This window comes from Nicotiana tabacum, chromosome 8 (assembly GCF_000715075.1).
Source record: "Nicotiana tabacum cultivar K326 chromosome 8, ASM71507v2, whole genome shotgun sequence".
Lineage (NCBI taxonomy): Eukaryota > Viridiplantae > Streptophyta > Magnoliopsida > Solanales > Solanaceae > Nicotiana > Nicotiana tabacum.
In genome coordinates, this window is record NC_134087.1 from 11,894,271 (window position 1) to 11,913,652 (window position 19,382).

The 19,382-nt window shown below is 40.2% G+C and overlaps 2 protein-coding genes across 2 annotated transcripts; one reads left to right on the plus strand and one right to left on the minus strand.

Annotated features, from left to right (window-relative positions):
• Window positions 1-11,115: 11,115 nt before the first annotated feature.
• LOC142162965 (uncharacterized) lies at window positions 11,116-12,124 on the minus strand. The gene is made up of 3 exons (XM_075220196.1): window positions 11,745-12,124; window positions 11,517-11,679; window positions 11,116-11,412 (listed from the first exon to the last, which is right to left on the minus strand). The coding sequence occupies exons 1-3, from the start codon at window positions 12,122-12,124 to the stop codon at window positions 11,116-11,118; spliced, it is 840 nt and encodes a 279-aa protein (XP_075076297.1).
• A 4,490-nt stretch (window positions 12,125-16,614) lies between these two features.
• Window positions 16,615-19,382, plus strand: LOC107815264 (uncharacterized). Its single transcript, XM_016640828.2, has 2 exons — window positions 16,615-16,919; window positions 17,017-19,382. The coding sequence occupies exon 2, from the start codon at window positions 17,565-17,567 to the stop codon at window positions 18,828-18,830; it is 1,266 nt and encodes a 421-aa protein (XP_016496314.1). The 5' UTR covers window positions 16,615-16,919; window positions 17,017-17,564; the 3' UTR covers window positions 18,831-19,382.

Genomic DNA, 19,382 nt, shown 5'->3' on the forward strand with positions numbered 1-19,382 from the left:
TGTGTTCGTGACCCCATTTGGTGCTCTTGATCTAAGGAACAAGAATGGTTAAGTATTCAGAGTCAATGGACATCGGGTCAAGCATTATCTTGGGAAATTTGATGATAGCCACGTGGTGGCACTTCTCCATCTAAAGTAATGTGCTGGTAACATGCGTCGTGCCACGACATTAAATCAGGCGTTGTGTGGGAGGCAACCCATGTCTTTTTCTTTTTGTTGTTTCTGTGTTTTTCTTGGTAGTGTAGATTTGATTTTTGAGCTAACTGATTGTGAGGTGTTGTAGGGATTGAGTTGATGCAGTGCAAAATAGCTTGAATAAAGTTGAATAGCCTCTGAAGGTTGCCAGTGCGGCCGTAGTGCACTTTGTGCGGTCCGCACTGGTGATGGTGAAAAGTGGTACTCTCTGAAGTTTGCCACCGCGGACGCATAGTGCGGACCGTGGTGGACCTTCGCGGCCGCGGTCTGTTTTGTGCGGACCGCGGAGGTTGCCTGCTCAAGCTTCATTCTGAACAAACCTAGCGCGGTCCGCGGTCGGTTTTGTGCGGCCGCGCTGGAAGGTAAGGGTGGGTCCCACTATTTTTCTATAAATAGAGCCCAAGGGTCACAACTTACACTTTTCGAAATTTTAACACTCAGACCCCTAAAAGCTACTGTTCACTCTCTCTTCTGATAGTAATTCTTGTTTAGCCTGATTAATTGCATCTCATCATCACAATCTGGTAACATTCCATCATCTGTCTTTGTTTTATATTATAATTTCGTTTTGTATTTCATGCCCAGTAGCTAGAGTCTCTTCTTCTTCCCGTTTTTATTTCATTTGTTAGCCTAGGAGAGTGTAATGGATAGATATTGTGTGTTTAGAGACCTTTGTGAACTGGTTAAAATGAGTAGGGACAAGTTAGGTGGAAAACTTGAACAAAAATAGTAAAAAAAACTTAAACCCTAACTTAGTCCTGTTCAAAGTACTCTCCGCTGCCCGCGGTCACCTTTGTACGGTCCGCGGTGACCTGACGCGGTCTGCATTACCATTTTACGCGGACCACGGTATTCAAGTGACTGAAAGTGAACCTGTGCCCAGCGTGGCCGCATTGCACTTTGTGCGGTCCGCACTGGCACATCGCGGCCGTAATCCCATTTTGTGCGGACTGCGGTGGGATGATTCAGAGAGGTGATTTTTTTGACCTTTGCCCCAATACGGACCGTGGTCACCTTTGCGCGGTCCCGCGGTGCCCCCAGTGCGGCCGCACTCCTGTTTGTGTGGGCCGCGGTATTCTGTTCTGTACTGTTTCTGCAACCTGTGATCTGCTGTCTGCAATTCATTTTCAACCCTTGTTTCACTGATGTGCTGATACTAACCATGTTAGATGTGCATGCTTGTAGATAATGGTTAAACAACGAGGTGGAGGTTCCAAACAACCTGGGCGAGGTAGTTCCTCCCAGAGAGGGAAGCAAAGGATGGTTAAACTCACTCCCCAGGTTAGACAAAACATAAAAGACATGAGGAAAGCAATCAAAGCGGCTGATAGAGCCCTTGACACCTCGAGGAGTGAGTACGAGCCCTCCCGGGAGATCTCTTCAGATTCAGTCCCTCTATACATCCCATATCTGGAAAACGCCATACATAGAGACACTCCCCCATCTTCCCCCGATGCTCGAGCCTCAATCAACATTTCTTCTGGGTCGTCTGAGGGCTCAGCGACAGGTAGTGGGGATGAATGCTCTACCTCTCCCACAACATCAATATCTTGAGAGGGTGCTAGAGGTGATGAGGGAGATGGGGAGTTACCGGGGGTGGTGTGCCGTAGGTTGGGGGTGTTGACCGGACTAGGAATCCCGCTGTTTGGGAGGATAGATTCGTCAGCCAGGTGGCGTTCCACAAGTTTAGGGAATGGTGGCCGACACGAAAATTGATTCGTGATAGGAGTTTCATTGACAAAGACCTCCTACCCCTACACCCAATGTACATAAACAGTTTCAGGCTCGGGTGGGTTGGGAGTTTTTTAAAGATAATTGTGTGAAGGCGAATGAGCATATGGTCAAGGAGTTCTATAACAATGTGGCCCACATCTTCAAGGGCACTAAGGTGACCAAAGTGAGAAACAAAAATGTGGTATTTACCGGGAAGGCACTAAATGGATACCTGGGGTTCAATGATGAAGATGAGTCCCTTTACAATGAAAAATTGGCAATGGGCGAGGAGGTTCGTCCGTGGTTAGCTTCATACCTGGCAATACCGGGTACGGTTCCAGAGTGGTTGCAAGCAGGGGCCAAAATACTTCGGAGAACTTTCAACTTTGAGGCTAGAGGGTGTTGACTTTTGTGTGCAGTCGGCTCGACCCCACTACCCATGATTAGACTATTCCACTTGCCCAGACTGTTCTTGTTGCTTCTATTATGGCAGGATATCCTATCAAAGTGGGCAATGTGATGTCCCACATCATTTCTGTAGTGAGAGTTGAGCATGACCGGAACTACCCTTTTCCCAGCACCCTCACTATGTATTTCCGTGACCTGGAGGTGGAGAAGAGACCTTTTGACGTAAAGGTCAAACCTGTGGCTCAGTTTTCATGGTACAGTTTGAAGGGGTCAGACAACCCCAAAGACAAAAATTACAAGCCGCCTGCTTCTACCCCAACCGGCCAGTCTTAAGAGCCGGTTGCAGTAGAGCCCTCCACTGAGCCTACTTCCACAGTTGCTGACATGCCTCCTGGAGCTTCCACTACTACTGGTCCCTCTACTTCAGCTGGCCCGGGGATTCCATCTTCCCGGGCCCATCCTATCACTGCCCACCAGTTGAGCCAAACACTTAATAGCTTGAACAACTGGATGGCGACTGCTTCATCCAAGTTGTCCACTTTGACTTCTACCATTGCGGCTTAGTCAACACCACAACCAGTGCAGGTGCCCCAGTCTATTGAGGATTCACTTAAGGAGATTCTTGCCAACCAGCAAAAGTTCCTCGACTCTCAGGCTGCCTTGGCTAAGGCGGTGGATTCACATGGTAAGGCCCTGAAGGAGCTTGCCAGGGAGCACAAGAAGCTGCGCAAAACACGGGCTTCCAAGGAGTCTATGAAGGCACTGAGGGAGGATGTTGACAAACTGAAGGCAGACCAGCTGCCTTTAGACTTGCTATTCGAGGATCCAACCCCAACAGTAGCACCAGTAGCAGAGACACAACAGCTTCCAAAGAAGAAGAGGAAACTCCCCAGTGCAGATGAGGCGATCATCCAGTTGGCGGACCCACCGGAGGCTTCTTCCAGTCAGCCACATGATGTTCTTGATATTCAGCCCGTACAGGTCCAGGTCCTAGTCCCAGCAGCTGAGCAGCAGGAGACCAGGAACCAGTCTGAGGTTCCCGTACATACAGAGGACCAGGGGACCATTCATGTTCCCATGCAGACAAACGAGGCTTAGGGAGCTCCTATATCCTTTCCTCTTAATTTTTTTTATGCTTATTTGTTTAGTTGGCATTGGGGACAATGCCAGCTTTTATTTGTGGGGGTGCGCCCTACTTTTTATCTGGATGATTGTATATATTAGTTGGCTTAGTTTATGTTTCTGTTGATTTTTTTATTTGGTCTGTATATAACTTTACATTTAGTTACTTTTATCGCACTTTTTATCTTCTCTTTGATTTGTATATAAAGTTACATTTTTGTATATATATTCATCCCCCGTTGTATATTCTAATCCCCTATTGTAAATATTCATTCTATTTTCTATTTTTGTACAAATTTTTCATTTTTAGCTTAGTAGATAGGCTCGCAGCCTTTTGTTTCAGTTTTGGCGCTTTCAATAAACCCTTGGTTTTCTTAATGCCACAGTTCTTTCCAAGGGTGGAGTATTGTGCGAACCGGGTGGCTCTTCCCGATGATGGATGGCGTGATAACCTTCTTAAGGGTTTGAGTCCGTTTTTGATTTTCCCCTCGTTTTTAGTAGTTTATAGTTAAGGGTACCTCAAGCAAAGCTTCACTTGGGCCTAACACATTTGCCTTTGATCCCATGGTCAAAGACAAGTGGTTGTGTTTAGGATGGTGAAAGTAGTGACCTTGAGACTCTTGTTTTGACCAAACAAACATCATGTGGTCTTTCGGGACTATTGTGTACTCAATCGTGTCTAAGGTTGTTGTGGGCCTCCGACTCTATGTCTTTAGCAATCCTTGAGTGTGTGTGGTGAGAAATCGACTTGTGAGTTCAAGTCCCGAGCCAATGGTCTAAAACTTGCCCTGAATGTTTGTTGAGGCAAAATTTTGAGTGAAATTCGATTTGAGAAGTGATTATAGGGTCTCCTTGATCCAAACAATAGTCTAACAATTCCATAGCCTACCAATAATATAATCCTTAACTAACCCTTTTGAGCTTTAAACCTTTTTCTTTCAAGAACCAATGCAACAAGCCTATACCCGTTCTAAATTATACCCTCTCTTGGCACCCAAATCGTCCCTTAAGTAATGGCAAAAGTCTAAGTTTGGGGGGGAGAGACAAGAAAGGAAACAAAGGGGTAAAAGGAACAAAAGTAAAAGGAAAGGAAGGCGATGAAAAAGAAAGAAAAGAAAAAGACAAAAAGAAACCCCAATGTGCAAAGAATAAAACGGAATTCAAGAAAAACAAAAGTGAAAAATGTGTGGAAAAAAAGTAGAAAAAGGAGAAATGCTTTGAATTGCATAAGAAAGAGTGACAATGTGTCTCTCTAACCCCTTGAAAAGAAGTGAAATACTCAAAGAGTCAAAGACAATTGTGCCAGAATGAATCAAAAGAAGTGCTTAAGGGAAGATGGAACCCATATAGACCAACAACTTTTCCTACCCTGAACCAAAAGCCTTCACATTGACTCCACAAAAGCCCTATATGATCTTGAGTTGGATGACGCTCGCATTAGTGGATACTTACATGAGGGTCAAGCATATGGTACTTAGAGCCGGACTTGTGACCTTTCCTTGAGAGAGACGAGTGACTTCCCATTAACCTTGGTTTGCGTGCTTATACTCTAAAAAGGTGAGGTTTGCTTAGGGGGAGTTGAGGATGTGTGAGTTTGGGGTCCACAGCGACCAAAGTAATTGAGAGAGTTCTTTGATGTAATGAATCAATTCTTGATGCTCTTGTGTCACACTTTATCCATAGTTTTTCAAAGTTTAAATTTTGTTAATGATCTATTCGTATTGAGGGAAATTGTAGTCCCAATTGATCCTTGTTGAGGTTACTTTAGAACAACTGGAATTACTTGGATTTTCCTTTAAGGGGTGGGTCTTATTTTGTTTGCTTGAGGACAAGCAAAGGTTTAAGTTTGGGGGAGTTGATAAGTTAGGATTTTAACATGTTTTATGCCTCTACTTGCCTATGCTTTGATCATATATTGTTACAAAATAGTCCTAAAAGGCTCACAAGTTGTGCTTGATCGTAGGTTTGATCGACAAAGTGACGAAATGTCAAAGATCAGCTCAAAAAGGAGTGAAACCTGCTCAAGTATCAAAGACCGAGAAATATTAAGAAAAGGAGGCCTAGTGCGGACCGCGCAAAGTGGAATGCGGCCGCACTAGGTGGTTTAGAGAGTTGGTAAATCAGGACTAGAAGAAGCGCGACCGCGGTACACATCTCGCGGTCCGCGGTGAAGGCTCCGCGGCCGCACTACTCTTTTGTGCGGTCCGCGGTCATGAGGTTCAGAGAGATTGAGTTTGCAAAACTAGTTCCATGCGGTCCGTTCCGCGGCCACGGTCCGTTCTACGCGGTCCGTGGAGTCCAAGTTTAGAGAAGCAGAAGTAAGCCCAGTGCGGCCGCGGTCCATTTAATGCGGCTCGCACTGACCCCGCAGGGGTATTTTTGTCCAGTTTTCTAACCTAGTATAAATAGAACATTTTAACATTTTTAGGTAATCAGATACATCAGTAGAGAACTGCGCTCGTGAGAACGTGTTTTGTAGCCATTTTTGGCACTTTTGCTTTACATTTACGATAGATTCTTGTAATTTAATTTTAGCAAATAATTAATATGCTTAGTTCGTCATCTATTTCTTCAATTTCTTTATCTAGCATGACTAGCTAAACCCATTAGCTAGGGTTGTGGCTCAACCCTAGTGTGGGTAATTGATGGGTGTTGCCATCTAGTGTTAGATTGACTATGGGTGTTTGCTATTTGGGTTGATTTTATGTTTTAATCTAGAATTGGTGGTTGCAAACACTGATTCAAGCTTTATGGGTTTAACTCTTCTTGAGAAAGAGAGTCAATAACCCCAAAATTGACCCAACAAGGAATTATGATGGACTCATGAGCAATGATAGTCCCAATTAACGAGTTAAACCTCGAAAGAGTAATTACCCTACTTGAACCCTAGTTGCTTGGTCTAATTTTCCTACCCATTTGGTCTCGAGAGAGTCAATTTGGCAAAGTCACTTTCTCTATCGAGAGGTGTGAGAGTGGGTAAAATTGTGCAACGGTTATAGTATAAGCCCCAATTATGTCAATCGAACCTTAGTAACATCTACCCGTCAATTAGCCACCTAGGTAGTGTCATGACCCTAGTGCCTTTCTTCCCATTAGATACAACTTAGCAACATTCTCGTAGCATAATTTAGTGTTAATCAATAGTTTTACAAAAATAGTTATAATTTGAAAACCCAAAAATGTTTGAAGTGACATTAGGAGTACAAACATATCTCTAGGATAGACAGATAATCCAACTCCACTACTAGCTCCCTAAGGAATTCGATCCCAACCTTCATATCGGGTAAAAGCTATTGCGACCCGCTCTTCCTACCTTAGTGTAGCGTTGAGTTGGCAGTGATCAAGTGCCCGGAGTAATCAATACAAAAGTCAATATCTCTATCGAGTGACATCCCCGATAGATCTGCAAGAAACACCTCTAGAAACTTACGAACAACTGGTACTGAATCCATGGAAGGAACCTCCGTACCAGAATTGTGAATATAATCCAAATAATCTAGACACCCCTTCTCGACCATACATCGATCCTTCACATATGAGATAACCATATTAGTAGAATAGCCAAGAGTCCCCCTTCACTCTAATCGAGGCAACCTCGGCATGGCTAAGGTCACCATCTTGGCATGACAATCCAATATAGCATGATAAGGTGACAGCTAATCCATACCCAAGATAACATCAAAATCTACCATATCAAGAAGTAGGAGATCTACACTAGTCCCAATACTCCCAATAGTAATCACACACGAGCGACAAATGTGATTTACAATAATAGAATCTCCCACAGGAGAACACGTACACAAGAGAACTAAAAGAATCACGAGGCACAACCAGATATGAAACAAAATAGGATGACACACAGGAATAAGTAGAGCCCGAATCAAATAGAATTGAAGCATCTCTATGGCAAACTAGAATAATACGTGTAATAACGGCGTCAGATGTCTCGGACTCAGGCCTAGCTGGGAAAGCATAAAATTGGGGATGGGCCCCACCACTCTAAACTACGTCTCTAGGACGAGCTATAGATGGTTGGCATCCACCTCTAACGACCTGACCTCCACATCTGGCTGCCTGACCCTTGTCTCTAGCTGGCTGAGTGGACAGTGGAGCAACCGGTGCCAGAATCATGGCAAGAGAACTTTGCTATGGCATACCGTGCAACAATCTCGGATATAACCTCCTGATGTGACCAGTACCTCCACACTTAAAACACCCATCCTACTGTTGTGGAAGCTAAAGCTGACCCGAACGGGTCGAATTACCATGGTGATAGCACTGAATCGGAGGCGCACTGATAGGAGTTGATGGCGCACTATAGGCTGGCTACCCAAAGTAAGGCACATAGGGACCACAACTCCTTGAAACACTCTGAGATGGCTGAAGCGCTGACTGAAATGTCATATACCAAATATATCCCTGCCTCCAGATGAGGAACTACTGAAACCACCGAAGTGACGACGCCTCTTATCATACACCGGCCCTCTCTTCTGAGAACGAACCATCTCGATCTATCTAGTAATATCACTGGTCGTCTGGAAAGAAATATCACTTCCGGTCTCCTTAGCCATCTGTAGCCTGATAGTGAAAGTGAGCCCATCAATAAATCTCCTCACTCTCTCCCTCTTAGTGGGAAGTAAGATAGTGGCGTGGCGAGCTAGTCCACAAATAGAGTCTCATACTGGGTAACGATCATACTACCTTCTGAAGACACTCAAAATGCCTGCAATATTCCTCTCTTAAAGTGACAGGAATGAACTTCTCTAGAAATAGCCGTGAGAACTGATCCTACGTAAGTGTAGGCGAACTAGCTAGTCTAGCCAACATATAACTCTCCACCATCTCCTGGCAGAACCAGTCATCTAAAATGCTACAAAATCAACCCAATTGGTCTCAACTATACCCATGTTAAGCAATACCTCGTGGCAACGGTCTAGGAAATCCTATGGGTCCTTAGAAGATGCACCACTGAAATGAACAGGAAAGAGCTTGGTAAACTTATCCAACCTCAACAACCAGCTGAACTACCTCAGTTGGAGTCTGATACTGGGGAGCCACCTACTTCGAGGTATGAGTAGCGGGAGTCTGTGCTCCTCCCCTAGCCCGAGGGATGGCTGGTGCCATCGAGAATGTATCGGTCTGGGATACACTCTCCATAAGGCCCACCAAACGAACTTGAGCATCTTGAAGCACTGGGGTGGCTATGAACCCCTCTGAGACCTAAGTTGGTCCGACGGGTACAGTTTGAGCTGGAACCTCCTCCTCAAAATCTACCTAAGGCTCAATTGCGGTTGTTGCTGCTTGAGTCTATGCTGAGCTCTGCCTCGACCTCTGGCACGACCCTAGCCTCGACCTATGCCCCTAGTCATAGCTACCACTGGAGGCTCTGTCCAGCTACAAATGTTGTGCTTGTTCTCACCATCTGTGAGAGAACAAGAATGGAATGGTTCAATCATCAATGATAGAATACAATCACATGATATAAGTGATAGAAGTGTAATTGTTCTTAAATTCCATAGCCTTTAGAAGATAAGTATAGACGTCTCCGCACCGATCCTCCAGACTCTACTAAGCTTGTTCGTGACTCGTGAGACCTAGGTAACTTAGTGCTCTGCTGCCAACTTGTCATGACCCGAAATTCCCGCCCTCTGGACTGTGATGGCACTTAACGTTTCACTTGCTAGGCAAGCCAACGTTAGAATAGTTTTTAGCCATTTTTACCATTCAAATTAACTAATATCGAGTAAACTTAATAAACTGAAATAGAGTGCGAAAACCCATAGTAACAACAATATCTAGGTACAATCCCAGAACTGGTATCACAAGTGCACGAGCGAATAGAAATATACAAATAATGGTCTAAATGAAAGTAAAACTATCTGAAATGAAATAAACAGCTAGGATAAGGTGGAAGAGGAATTCACGTGTGCGAACGCCAAGCAGTTGTACCTCAAGTATCCGGCGGGATATCAATCCGAGCAATCTACTGACCGCCGTTAAGACCGACTCCGAAATCTGCACAAGAAGTGCAGAGTGTAGTATGAGACAATCGACCCCATATACTTTATAAGTGTCGAGCCTAACCTCGACAAAGTAGTGACAAGACTAAGGTGGGTCATTTACAATAACCTATACGCAATATGATAATAACAACAGGAAGGGAACACAAGAAACGTAAGGCAGTTAAGTGATGAAAATAAACTCAATCCTCGAAATCAGTAAAACTAGAAAATTCCGTCCTCAGAATCTCGTATGAAAACACTAAAAGCTAAAACAATACAACAATGAATACAAAACACACAATCCGTTAAGGCGCACAACCCGATCCCACAGTACAACTCAATATCCTCCCTTATTTCACTGTTTCAATATCAAGAATAACAAGTAAAAAAACCGTTGCGACACATAACCCGATCCCACCAGATAATCACAATTAATATCATAATCCTCCCTTATTTCACCATGTCAAATCACATATAAAATCCGATGTGGCGTGCAACCTGATCCCACTATATCAATATCAATCTTTCCTTATTCCACCATTTGCGGTATACAACCCAATCCATAAACAAAATCAATAAATGAAATCAACTCAACATCTCAAATCTAATGAATCACTACGATTAAAGAATATGAAAACAAAACCATAAGGGAACCTCGTACCAAATCAAGGAATGTTACAATTAATAAAAAGCAACAAGACAAGCCAAATACAAAACAGTTAAAGTTCACAAACAAGACAATTAAGGCAAGTAGCAATTAATCATGGAAGCATGGGAGAAACGAACATTCTAATACGAAACTAATAAGTGACAAGTATCAAGTTAAGGCATAAAAGGTAATTTAAAGCATGCAACAGTTAGGACATGGAATAAAATAACTAATGAAATGTAGGAAAAACATAGAAACAATTACTTTGGCGGCGTATATACACTCGTCACCTTGTATATACGCCTCCACATATGTAATTCACATATCACATAGTTCAAGGGTTCCTAATTCTCTCAATTCAATGTTATACCCAACACTTACCTCGCTCTGCAAGCAAATCAAAGCTCACCCGGGGCCTTTCCTCTAAAATTCGCCTCCGAACCAAACTAATCTAACCAAAACCGACTTAATATCAACAAACAATGCTATGGAAATCAATTACAATACATAAAGCTAAGATCTTTACGCTTTTTCCAAAAAGTCAACTTCGGTTCCGCTTGGTCAAAACTTGAGATTTGGACCAAACCTGATTATCCATTCACCCCTGATCCCGGTTATGTAATTAGTTTCGAAATTTGATCTCAATTCGTGGTCTAATTCCCAAATTTACAAAAATTCCTAATTCTACCCAAATCCCTAATTTCTACCATGAAAATCCTACATTTGATGTTGAAAACTTATGAAATGTAACGAGTAATTGAAAAGAAGTAGATTAAAGTCACTTACCAATGAATTTAAGAAGAAAATCTCTTGGAAAAATTGCCTCTAGGGTGTTTAGGGTTGAGAGTTTGTGAAAAATGAGCCAAATCCCGTCTTCCCCTCTTTTTTCCAGGCGAAGATGTCACAAATGCGACATGGAGTTCGCGAATGCGGACCCCGCAAATGCAAAGACACTCCATCTCTGGACAACCGCAAATGCGACCATTTGATCGCAAATGCGAACTAGCCCACCCCAGCACCCTTTCGCTAATGCGAAGAAATTGTTCGTAAATGCCACCTTTGCTTGATATGTGCTTTCTCCATTAAAACTCTACCGTCCTCACCTTTGATGTACCTCAATTGGTCTATATCACGAGCCTTACTCTCCTTCGTCTTAGCCAACCAAAATAACTTTACGCCCCTGCCTTTGTCCCTCAATTCTTCATACAAACGAGCAAACGCTACAGTCTTAGCCTCTGTGACTGCCAACTTCACCTCCTTCTTAGCCTTTTTATACCCTTCTCTGACGGTCCTCTTCTCTTCCTCGTCCGTGCTCTCTAATAACTTCAAATATTCTGCTTTCTTGGCTTCTACTTTTGTTTGACCTCCTATCTCCACCACTAGTCTCTTTTGTGGCCTCTAGCGTATCCTTTTGAGACCCCTGACACCTTTCTCGCGTCCCGACTACTCTTCCAAGCCCCTACAGCCAATAACTTCTCTTGCAACTCCTGAGCCATATCCTTAGTTAAAGCTCCCCATTTGATCTTTGGTCGACCACACCCATCCCTCTTCTTCCTCTTCAGCACAATGTCTAAGTCCATCACCAGAAGCCTATGTTGGTCATGATATTCTCACTTATAATACCCTTAGAATCAGTGCACAGACCTTTATCACACCTCATGAGAAAGATATAGTTGATTTGGACCTTGGACATCGTGCTTTTGAAGGTAACCAAGTGCTCCTTCCTCTTTTGAAAACTCGAGTTTGCTATCACCAAATCAAACGCCTTAGAGAAATCCAACAACGAAGTACCTCCTCCATTTCTGATCCCAAAGCCAATGTTGCCATGCACCTCATGATAGCCCCCAACAAACCTCCCAATATGCCCATTAAAATCCCCTTCTTTAAATATCCTTTCAGCGGACTGAATTCCACGCACAACCTCATCCAAATTCTCCCAAAAGTGCCTTTTAACCTCTTCATCCAAGCCCACTTGGGGCGTGTAAGCGCTACTAACATTCAAAGTACGCCCTCCAACCACTAATTTAATAGCCATCAGTCTATCATTCACCCGCCTAACCTCTATCACTAACTCCCTGAGTTCCTTGTCCACCAAGATGCTCAATCTATTTATACCCCTCTTACCTCCTGAGTGCTACAGTTTAAACCCGTCTGCCTCCCGCGCCGTAGACCCTACCCACCTAGTCTCTTAGGCACAAGCTATATTAATTTTTCTCATTTGGAGAATCTTAGCTAATTCTATAGACTTCCCTCTCAAAGTCCCTATGTTTCAAGATCCAATTCTCAACCTGATAGCTCCCTTATGCCCTTTACCACCCTTGCCCTCTACCCCACTCCCTTACTACTCGAGGATATGTCCTTAATCCACCATCCTCCCAACAACCATAGTTCCTTTAAATGTGGCATAATAAAGACATGTCTCTCCAGATGTGGTATAATAAAGATCGACATTATCCAACTACCAGTTCCTTCTTAAATTGCCTCTAGTGTATCCTTTTAATGCTTTTCAAAATTTGTTTGATGTCTCCTACATGCATTGTGATTCTTATCCACTAGTTAACTTCATGCCTTTCTACTTTAACTCAATCACAATCCACAAACAAATGAGCATTAGTTTTTGTGGCTTGAGCATCACATAACAACGCCTTTCATCATCTACTTATATATAAAGCTTGAGAAACCTTTTCTTAGTGAGCAATCTCCATTGAATTGCCAGCCATACTATAAATCTTTATTTTGGTTGAGCCAATGAAGTCCATACCAGGTCGGCTATTAGGAGAGTACCAAGTGCAAAACCTGTTCTAGCTAATATCTTTCCTTAGTACAATTATCCACTCCAGCTAAGAAGATGCTGGATTTATCCATATTTGCTATCAAACCAGTAACTTCACTAAAATGACCAACAACATCCATTACTCTATTAACTGAGCTCATTATCTTTGTAGAATATCATAAGATCATCAACAAAGATGAGATGAGTTAGTTTCGGGGGCTTGCACATGGGATGAATTTGAAATCAGCCAACATACTCAATGTCTTTGAAATTCTAGATAAGTATTCCATCACAAGGATTGGTGGTGACAAAATAGATAAAAGAAAATAGTTATCCACCCATATTATCTATTTTTTTATGGTTTCAATAATGAACATTTTTAAAATGGGTTGAATATGGATAAGAACCACATTATCCATTTAGAAAATAGATAACCAATGGATAACTAATGAGTTTGAATTTTACATTTATAAATCCTCAAATTGGGGGTTTCTCAAATTTGGGAGATTAGAAATTCTCCCAAAAGTGATCATATTTAACAAGTCATGGATAATATGAATATCCATATTATCCGCCGATTAATCAATTTTTTATTTGTATGAAATATGGGTTGGATCGGATAATTTATCTATTTTTATATTATCCAGTTTCGACCCGTCCTATATCCGACCCAACCCGCCTATTTGCCACCCCTAACAAGTACAAATAGCAAAAGAGATGGTATCCTTACTTAAGTTCTCTCTTCCGGCAAAATATCCATAGCTTGCTCCGAAAACTTTGACCGAAAACTTTGTAGTTAACGCACAAATCATGATCCACAGAAACATAATGAATCTATCTAGAAAATCAAAGCTTTTCAATGCTTCTTCAAGAAATTCGCAACTCACCATATCATATGCTTTATGAAGGTCAATTTTCATAAAACACTTAGGGGATGTCTTCCTCTTATAATATCTTCATAAGTCATGACAGATCAAAACATTATGCATCATAGATTTCCCATGTACATATACAGATGGATTGTTTGCAACTATATGGTTTACACCTACTTTCAATATACTACATTTTAATTTTGTAATACACTTATATATGACACTGCAACATGAAATTGTTCTATATTTGGTACTAAACTCTGGTACCTACACCTTAGGAATAAGAGCTATATTTGTTGAGTTGATTTGTTTTAGTAATTTTTCGATCTAAAAAACTTCAAGCACTGCTTCTGTAATATACTACTCCCACAATCTGCCAAGCTGCTTTGTAGAAGCCACTACCAAAGCCATTAGACCCAATGGTTTTATTGCTATCAATATGAAACACTGTCTCATTCATATCTTTATCTGCAAAAGGTTTTAACAGATCAACTTGCTATTCAACTGAAAGAACTAGTCCACTCTTTAAGAAGCTATCAAAGGCTTGCACTCTAGAATTTGGCTTCCTTCCCAGAAATTTTTTCATAATACTCAACAAAAATCCTTGCAATAATATTTGGATCAGTTTGCCGGTTGCCTTGATCATCTTTCAATTGAGTAGTAGCCTATTTTACCTTCCTATTTTATAACTGAATAGAAGTATTTTGTGTTGTCATTAGCCAACCTAATCCGTAGGAGTAACTTTTATAGTTATTGTTAAGAATACGATGATAATATTTTTTTAATGCGTGTATAAATTAACATATTAATATATTTCATTCTTGCGAAGTAATTGACTGCAGGACCTAATACTCACGGTTATCAACTAGTTGATAAAATTAGGGGAAAGGGGGCAAAAGTGCCCCTCAACTATGGGAGATAGAGTAAAAATACTTAATAATTTGAATTTGGTCCTAAATATTGTCCTTATTATGAGTGGACTAGCTCGTATTTGCTCCTAAAAATTAATAAACTTTAAACTCCTTAGTTTTACCCATTTAAAATATATTTTATTATTTAGATGGAGTGCCATCATGCAAGACAATAATCTTAAACCCAAAATATTTTTATAAATTTTTTTATCATAAAAATTACACATCCAAAATGGTTAAAAGAGTCGAAAAAATCTAATTACTCATCATATTCCGGTCCTTCCCCTGTTTTGTAATTCTCTGAAAATTTAATAACTACGTATTAAACAAAACATCAATTTTAGAAAACTAATTATATTTCATGAGAATATAATCTTCAAGAACACAAATACAAATTAGAATTCTTAAATCAGTGATGAATAAATAAAAGTAAATGAAGAAATTGCAAGGAGTTATTATGTGCGCTTAACAACAAGTTATGATCTTGTTGAAGAAATTGTGTTTGTTGTCATGCCTATAAGAATAAAATCCGTAGACAAGAGAGTACAGGTCTTCACAAAGACAAAAATTGGAAGATAGAAGACTTATTAGTTGTCCTTCAAGCAAAACAAAATATTTTGTGAATCTCTATTTTTATATGTATTTCTAGAGGAAAAAAAATCTTCACGTTCATGTCCTTTTTTTTTTTTTTTTTTTTTTTGTACTCCCTCTCATTATTTTAAAGATAGAAATCAAAATTTTGACCCTAAAGTAAAGGTGTTGATCGAAAAATATAGATTCTAATAGCTTTAAGACGTAAATATGAGCTAGTCCACTCTTGATAAGAAAATATTTAGGATCAAATTCAAATAGAGGCAAATTTATTCTATTTTCATAGTTGAAGAAAAAATATGATTGAGGGGCGTTTTTATCCCTTTCCCCTTATATGATAATAAGTGAAGTGAAGTTTTACTTTTTAGTAGTGGACTTTTATGAACACAATTCTGACAATCTTTATTTTTAATTTGAAAACTAAAATGTTTATGTTATTATAATTATATTTACATATATTTTTTGCAATAATTTAAAATCTTAATATAAATTTATTCAATTTAAAATATACGCACCATTCTTTTGGATACTTAAAATTATTTAGACAAAATACAACAGAAAGGCAATTCTGACTCAAGCTTTTTAAATTTGAGTACTTTAAATATGAACCAATACACTCATATTCAAAAATATTTGAGTTGCAAATGAGGCCTAACTTCATATATCAAAGCAAAAGACAACATCTAATAAATCATCTCAGAACTCAATGGTCACATGAAATAAATTGTTAACCACAATCCAAACAACTTACTGTTTAGTAAAACTAAAAGAAGACTAAAATTTTAAATTTAAAAAGAGTGATTTTTTTTTAGTAAACTCAACTTTTAAAAAAGTCAACTTTATAATTAAAGTAACTTAAATTTGACCTAGGACATTTATAAAATCTCTTTTCCAAGTTAGAAAGAATATTTGAAAATGAAGTGATTGGCAACTAAACCACGACAACATCTCTGCGACAAACAATTATTATGCGATATTTGACAATTTAATCGAACTCAATTTAGGATGCAAGAGAGAAGATGAGAGGGAAAGGGAATTTATAGAGCTATTAATTAATTGATTTGGAGGACGCCACTTGATGAACGGTGAATTTTTTTCTTTACCGGTTGAGCACATAAAGGAGACGACTAATTTGTGAGGAAGAATTGCAATAAATAAAAGGGGTTTAATGAGTTATTGGTTAATGGATTTTTTAATTTTGTTTATTAATATGGTATTTTTTTGGTTATTTTTAAAAAGTTTGCAAATAGTGAAAGTAAATTTGTTATAATAATATTTGAAAGTAAAGGGATAAATTAGGCCCTTTTCTATTTAGGAAAAAATACAATGAAAAAAGAAAAAAGAAAAAAGAAAAAAGAAAAACACTCTTTTTCTAATCAGACACAAAACGAAAAAAGAGTCCCCGATTCAGAGAGAAGGAAGAAAGGAAGAAAAGAAGAAGAGAGAGAAAGGAAGAAGAGGGAGTATATATCGATCAGAGAAATAAAGAAGAGAGTTTTGGGTCTTCCAATTTCTGATTCAAAACTACAAAGGGAAAATCCAAATGCGAAACACAATGTTGTAAGAGCAATGGAAGAAGAAGCTACATGGGGGATTCAAATGAACAAATAAGAAGAAGAGTGGTAAAAAGCATTTCTTTTTTCTGAATCTGAATTTTGAATCAGTTTCAAGAAACTCAATAAGGTTAGCCAATTTACTTATTTCTCTCTGTTTATCAACTCCAATTTTAATTTACTCCTTGTTAGCTAAATCTTTCTTCTTTCAACCCAATTTTCTGCAGAAATAAATTTGAAGTCCAAGTGGGAACTTCAAGGTTTGAAATTTTAGCAAAAGGTGGTATTTTGGCTCTGGTTTAGTTGAATTATTGGAAATTTGAACTTAATTGAATTGGGAATAAAGCTAAGGGTTTACTTGAGAGTTACAGGGAAGTCGGTATTTGTAATTTTCTGGAAGTGGAGGGTTTCACTGAGTTAAAGGTTTGATTTTGGTTGCTGGGTTGGAGGTTTCTTGGACTTGGAATTTAAAAATTTATGGGATTGGGATTTTTGGAGGGAGAGTTAGTTGAGAATTTGGATCTCTGGTTTGGAACTCAACCCCTCTTATCCTTAAACTGTTAAAAGTTAGAGTTTTTAAGATGGGTTTTGATTCAGCAATGCTGGGATTGGTGCTAGTGGGAGTTAATCTTGTTTGTTTTATGGGTTTTTGGAATTATGGCAAAACCCTAATTTAGTGGTGAATTGGGTTCTTATTGTGGCTTCTGTGTGTTTTGAGCAGTGGAAAGTTCAAAATTTTGGCTTCTTGTTGTTGTACATTTATGTATTGACGGAGATGCAACCGCCAAACCAGCATTCGCGGATTAATCTTTCTGAATTGAAAGCTCAGATAGTGAAGAAACTTGGACCAGAGGGGTCAAAGCAGTATTTTTATTACTTAAATAGGCTACTGAGCTTGAAGATAAGCAAGGTTGAGTTCAATAAGCTTTGTGTTAGGATCTTTGGGAGAGAAAACATTCCATTGCATAATCAGTTCATTAGTTCTATTCTGAGAAATGCCTGTAGTGCAAAGGTTCCTCCACCAATTAATGAAGGTGGTATTGTGAAGCCTGGTGAAGTGGTTGGCAGTAAAGAGCCTGTAGATGATGAATATGACCAAAATGGAATGCATGTCTCCTCGAACCAGGCGTCAGGTCAACCGAGTTTGTCCAATGGTGATGTGTTGCCATTGTCTCCTCGGAAGGCTAGGACAGGATTACGTGATCGTAGGGCTGGGGATCGTCGTAGTGTGCTTGGACCAAATGGAAAGACTAATTTTACTATCCAACAATCAACGTTGATGGAATCAAGTGACTTCGATGTTATAAAGGAAAATGGGGGTTTGCATCCATCTAATGTCAAGGGGCCTATGCAGCATCATCAAGGTATCATGCACCAAACAGATGATGAAAGGCAGGCGTTCTGTCGAGAAACTGCAAAATTTTCTGCTATAAAGAGATCACTGGAAAATTCAGTATCTTTACAAAACAAAAAAGGCCAGTCTAGAGATGATGGGAAAGAGATGCATGCTAGGAGTCAACTCCAAGCTCCCCTTGGGGTTCCGTTTTGCCCTGTTAGTGTAGGTGGAGCGCGTAGATCATTACCTTTGGCAACAAGTAGTATATGTGTTAGCTCTTCTAGTTTTGGTGCTTTGTTGGACAGTGTAACTCTGAGGGAACGCATGGAGCAGATTGCTGCAGAACAGGGCCTTGATGGGGTGGCCATGGATTGTGCCAATCTGTTGAACAATGGTTTAGATTCTTACTTAAAAGGTTTAATCAAATCTTGTCTTCAACTTGTGGGAGCAAGGTCAGGGCACGAACCTACAACAAGCAACACCAAGAAGCAGCAGACCTATATGAAGCTCGTTAATGGTCTAAGACCAGGTCATCATTTTCAGACAAATAGTGGTAGATCGTTAGAAGTTGTGGGCGAACATGCTCTGGATAACCTTGTATCATTGCAAGATTTTAGGGTTGCGATGGAGCTGAACCCGCGGCAACTTGGCGAAGACTGGCCACTGCTGCTGGAGAAAGTGTGTACACATGCAGTTGAGGAATAAGACATGTGCACTTTGTTGTCTTCAGGTCAAGCTTGTACCAGTCCTACTGGATCAGCGGGCACAGTTCTTTCCAAGTTTGGTGCTGTCACTGCCCTACAGTTTTCTTTACGGCCTTTTGATCCAGTCAACAGCTGTTGAGGTCAAACTTTGTCTCGTTCAAGATGATAGGGACAGGAGCCGGGAATCTTTGTTTGACCTGCTGCAGGGCCTTAATTTTGGCCAGAGGCACCCTGTTCATTAGCAACCACTGAAAGGGGCTTGAAAAAAGAATTCCCCTGTTGGTTGCTCTGTTGTATCATTAGCTTAATCCCCTCTGGGTATCTGCATTCTCCTGTAATTTACAGTCAATGAGCAAATTTAGAACAGTTTTGCAGGAATAAATGTGTAGCCTAGTACTTCAGCTGAAAGATGAAATTGAATGGTGAAAGAGCTGAATGTGTATGTATCTTCAACATCAAAATTGATTGGAACCTCAACATTAACATTACATTTTTTCAGTAGCTTAATTGAGCTTATAATTTTTTTACTTCGGAATTGAAGTTCAGTTGTCTA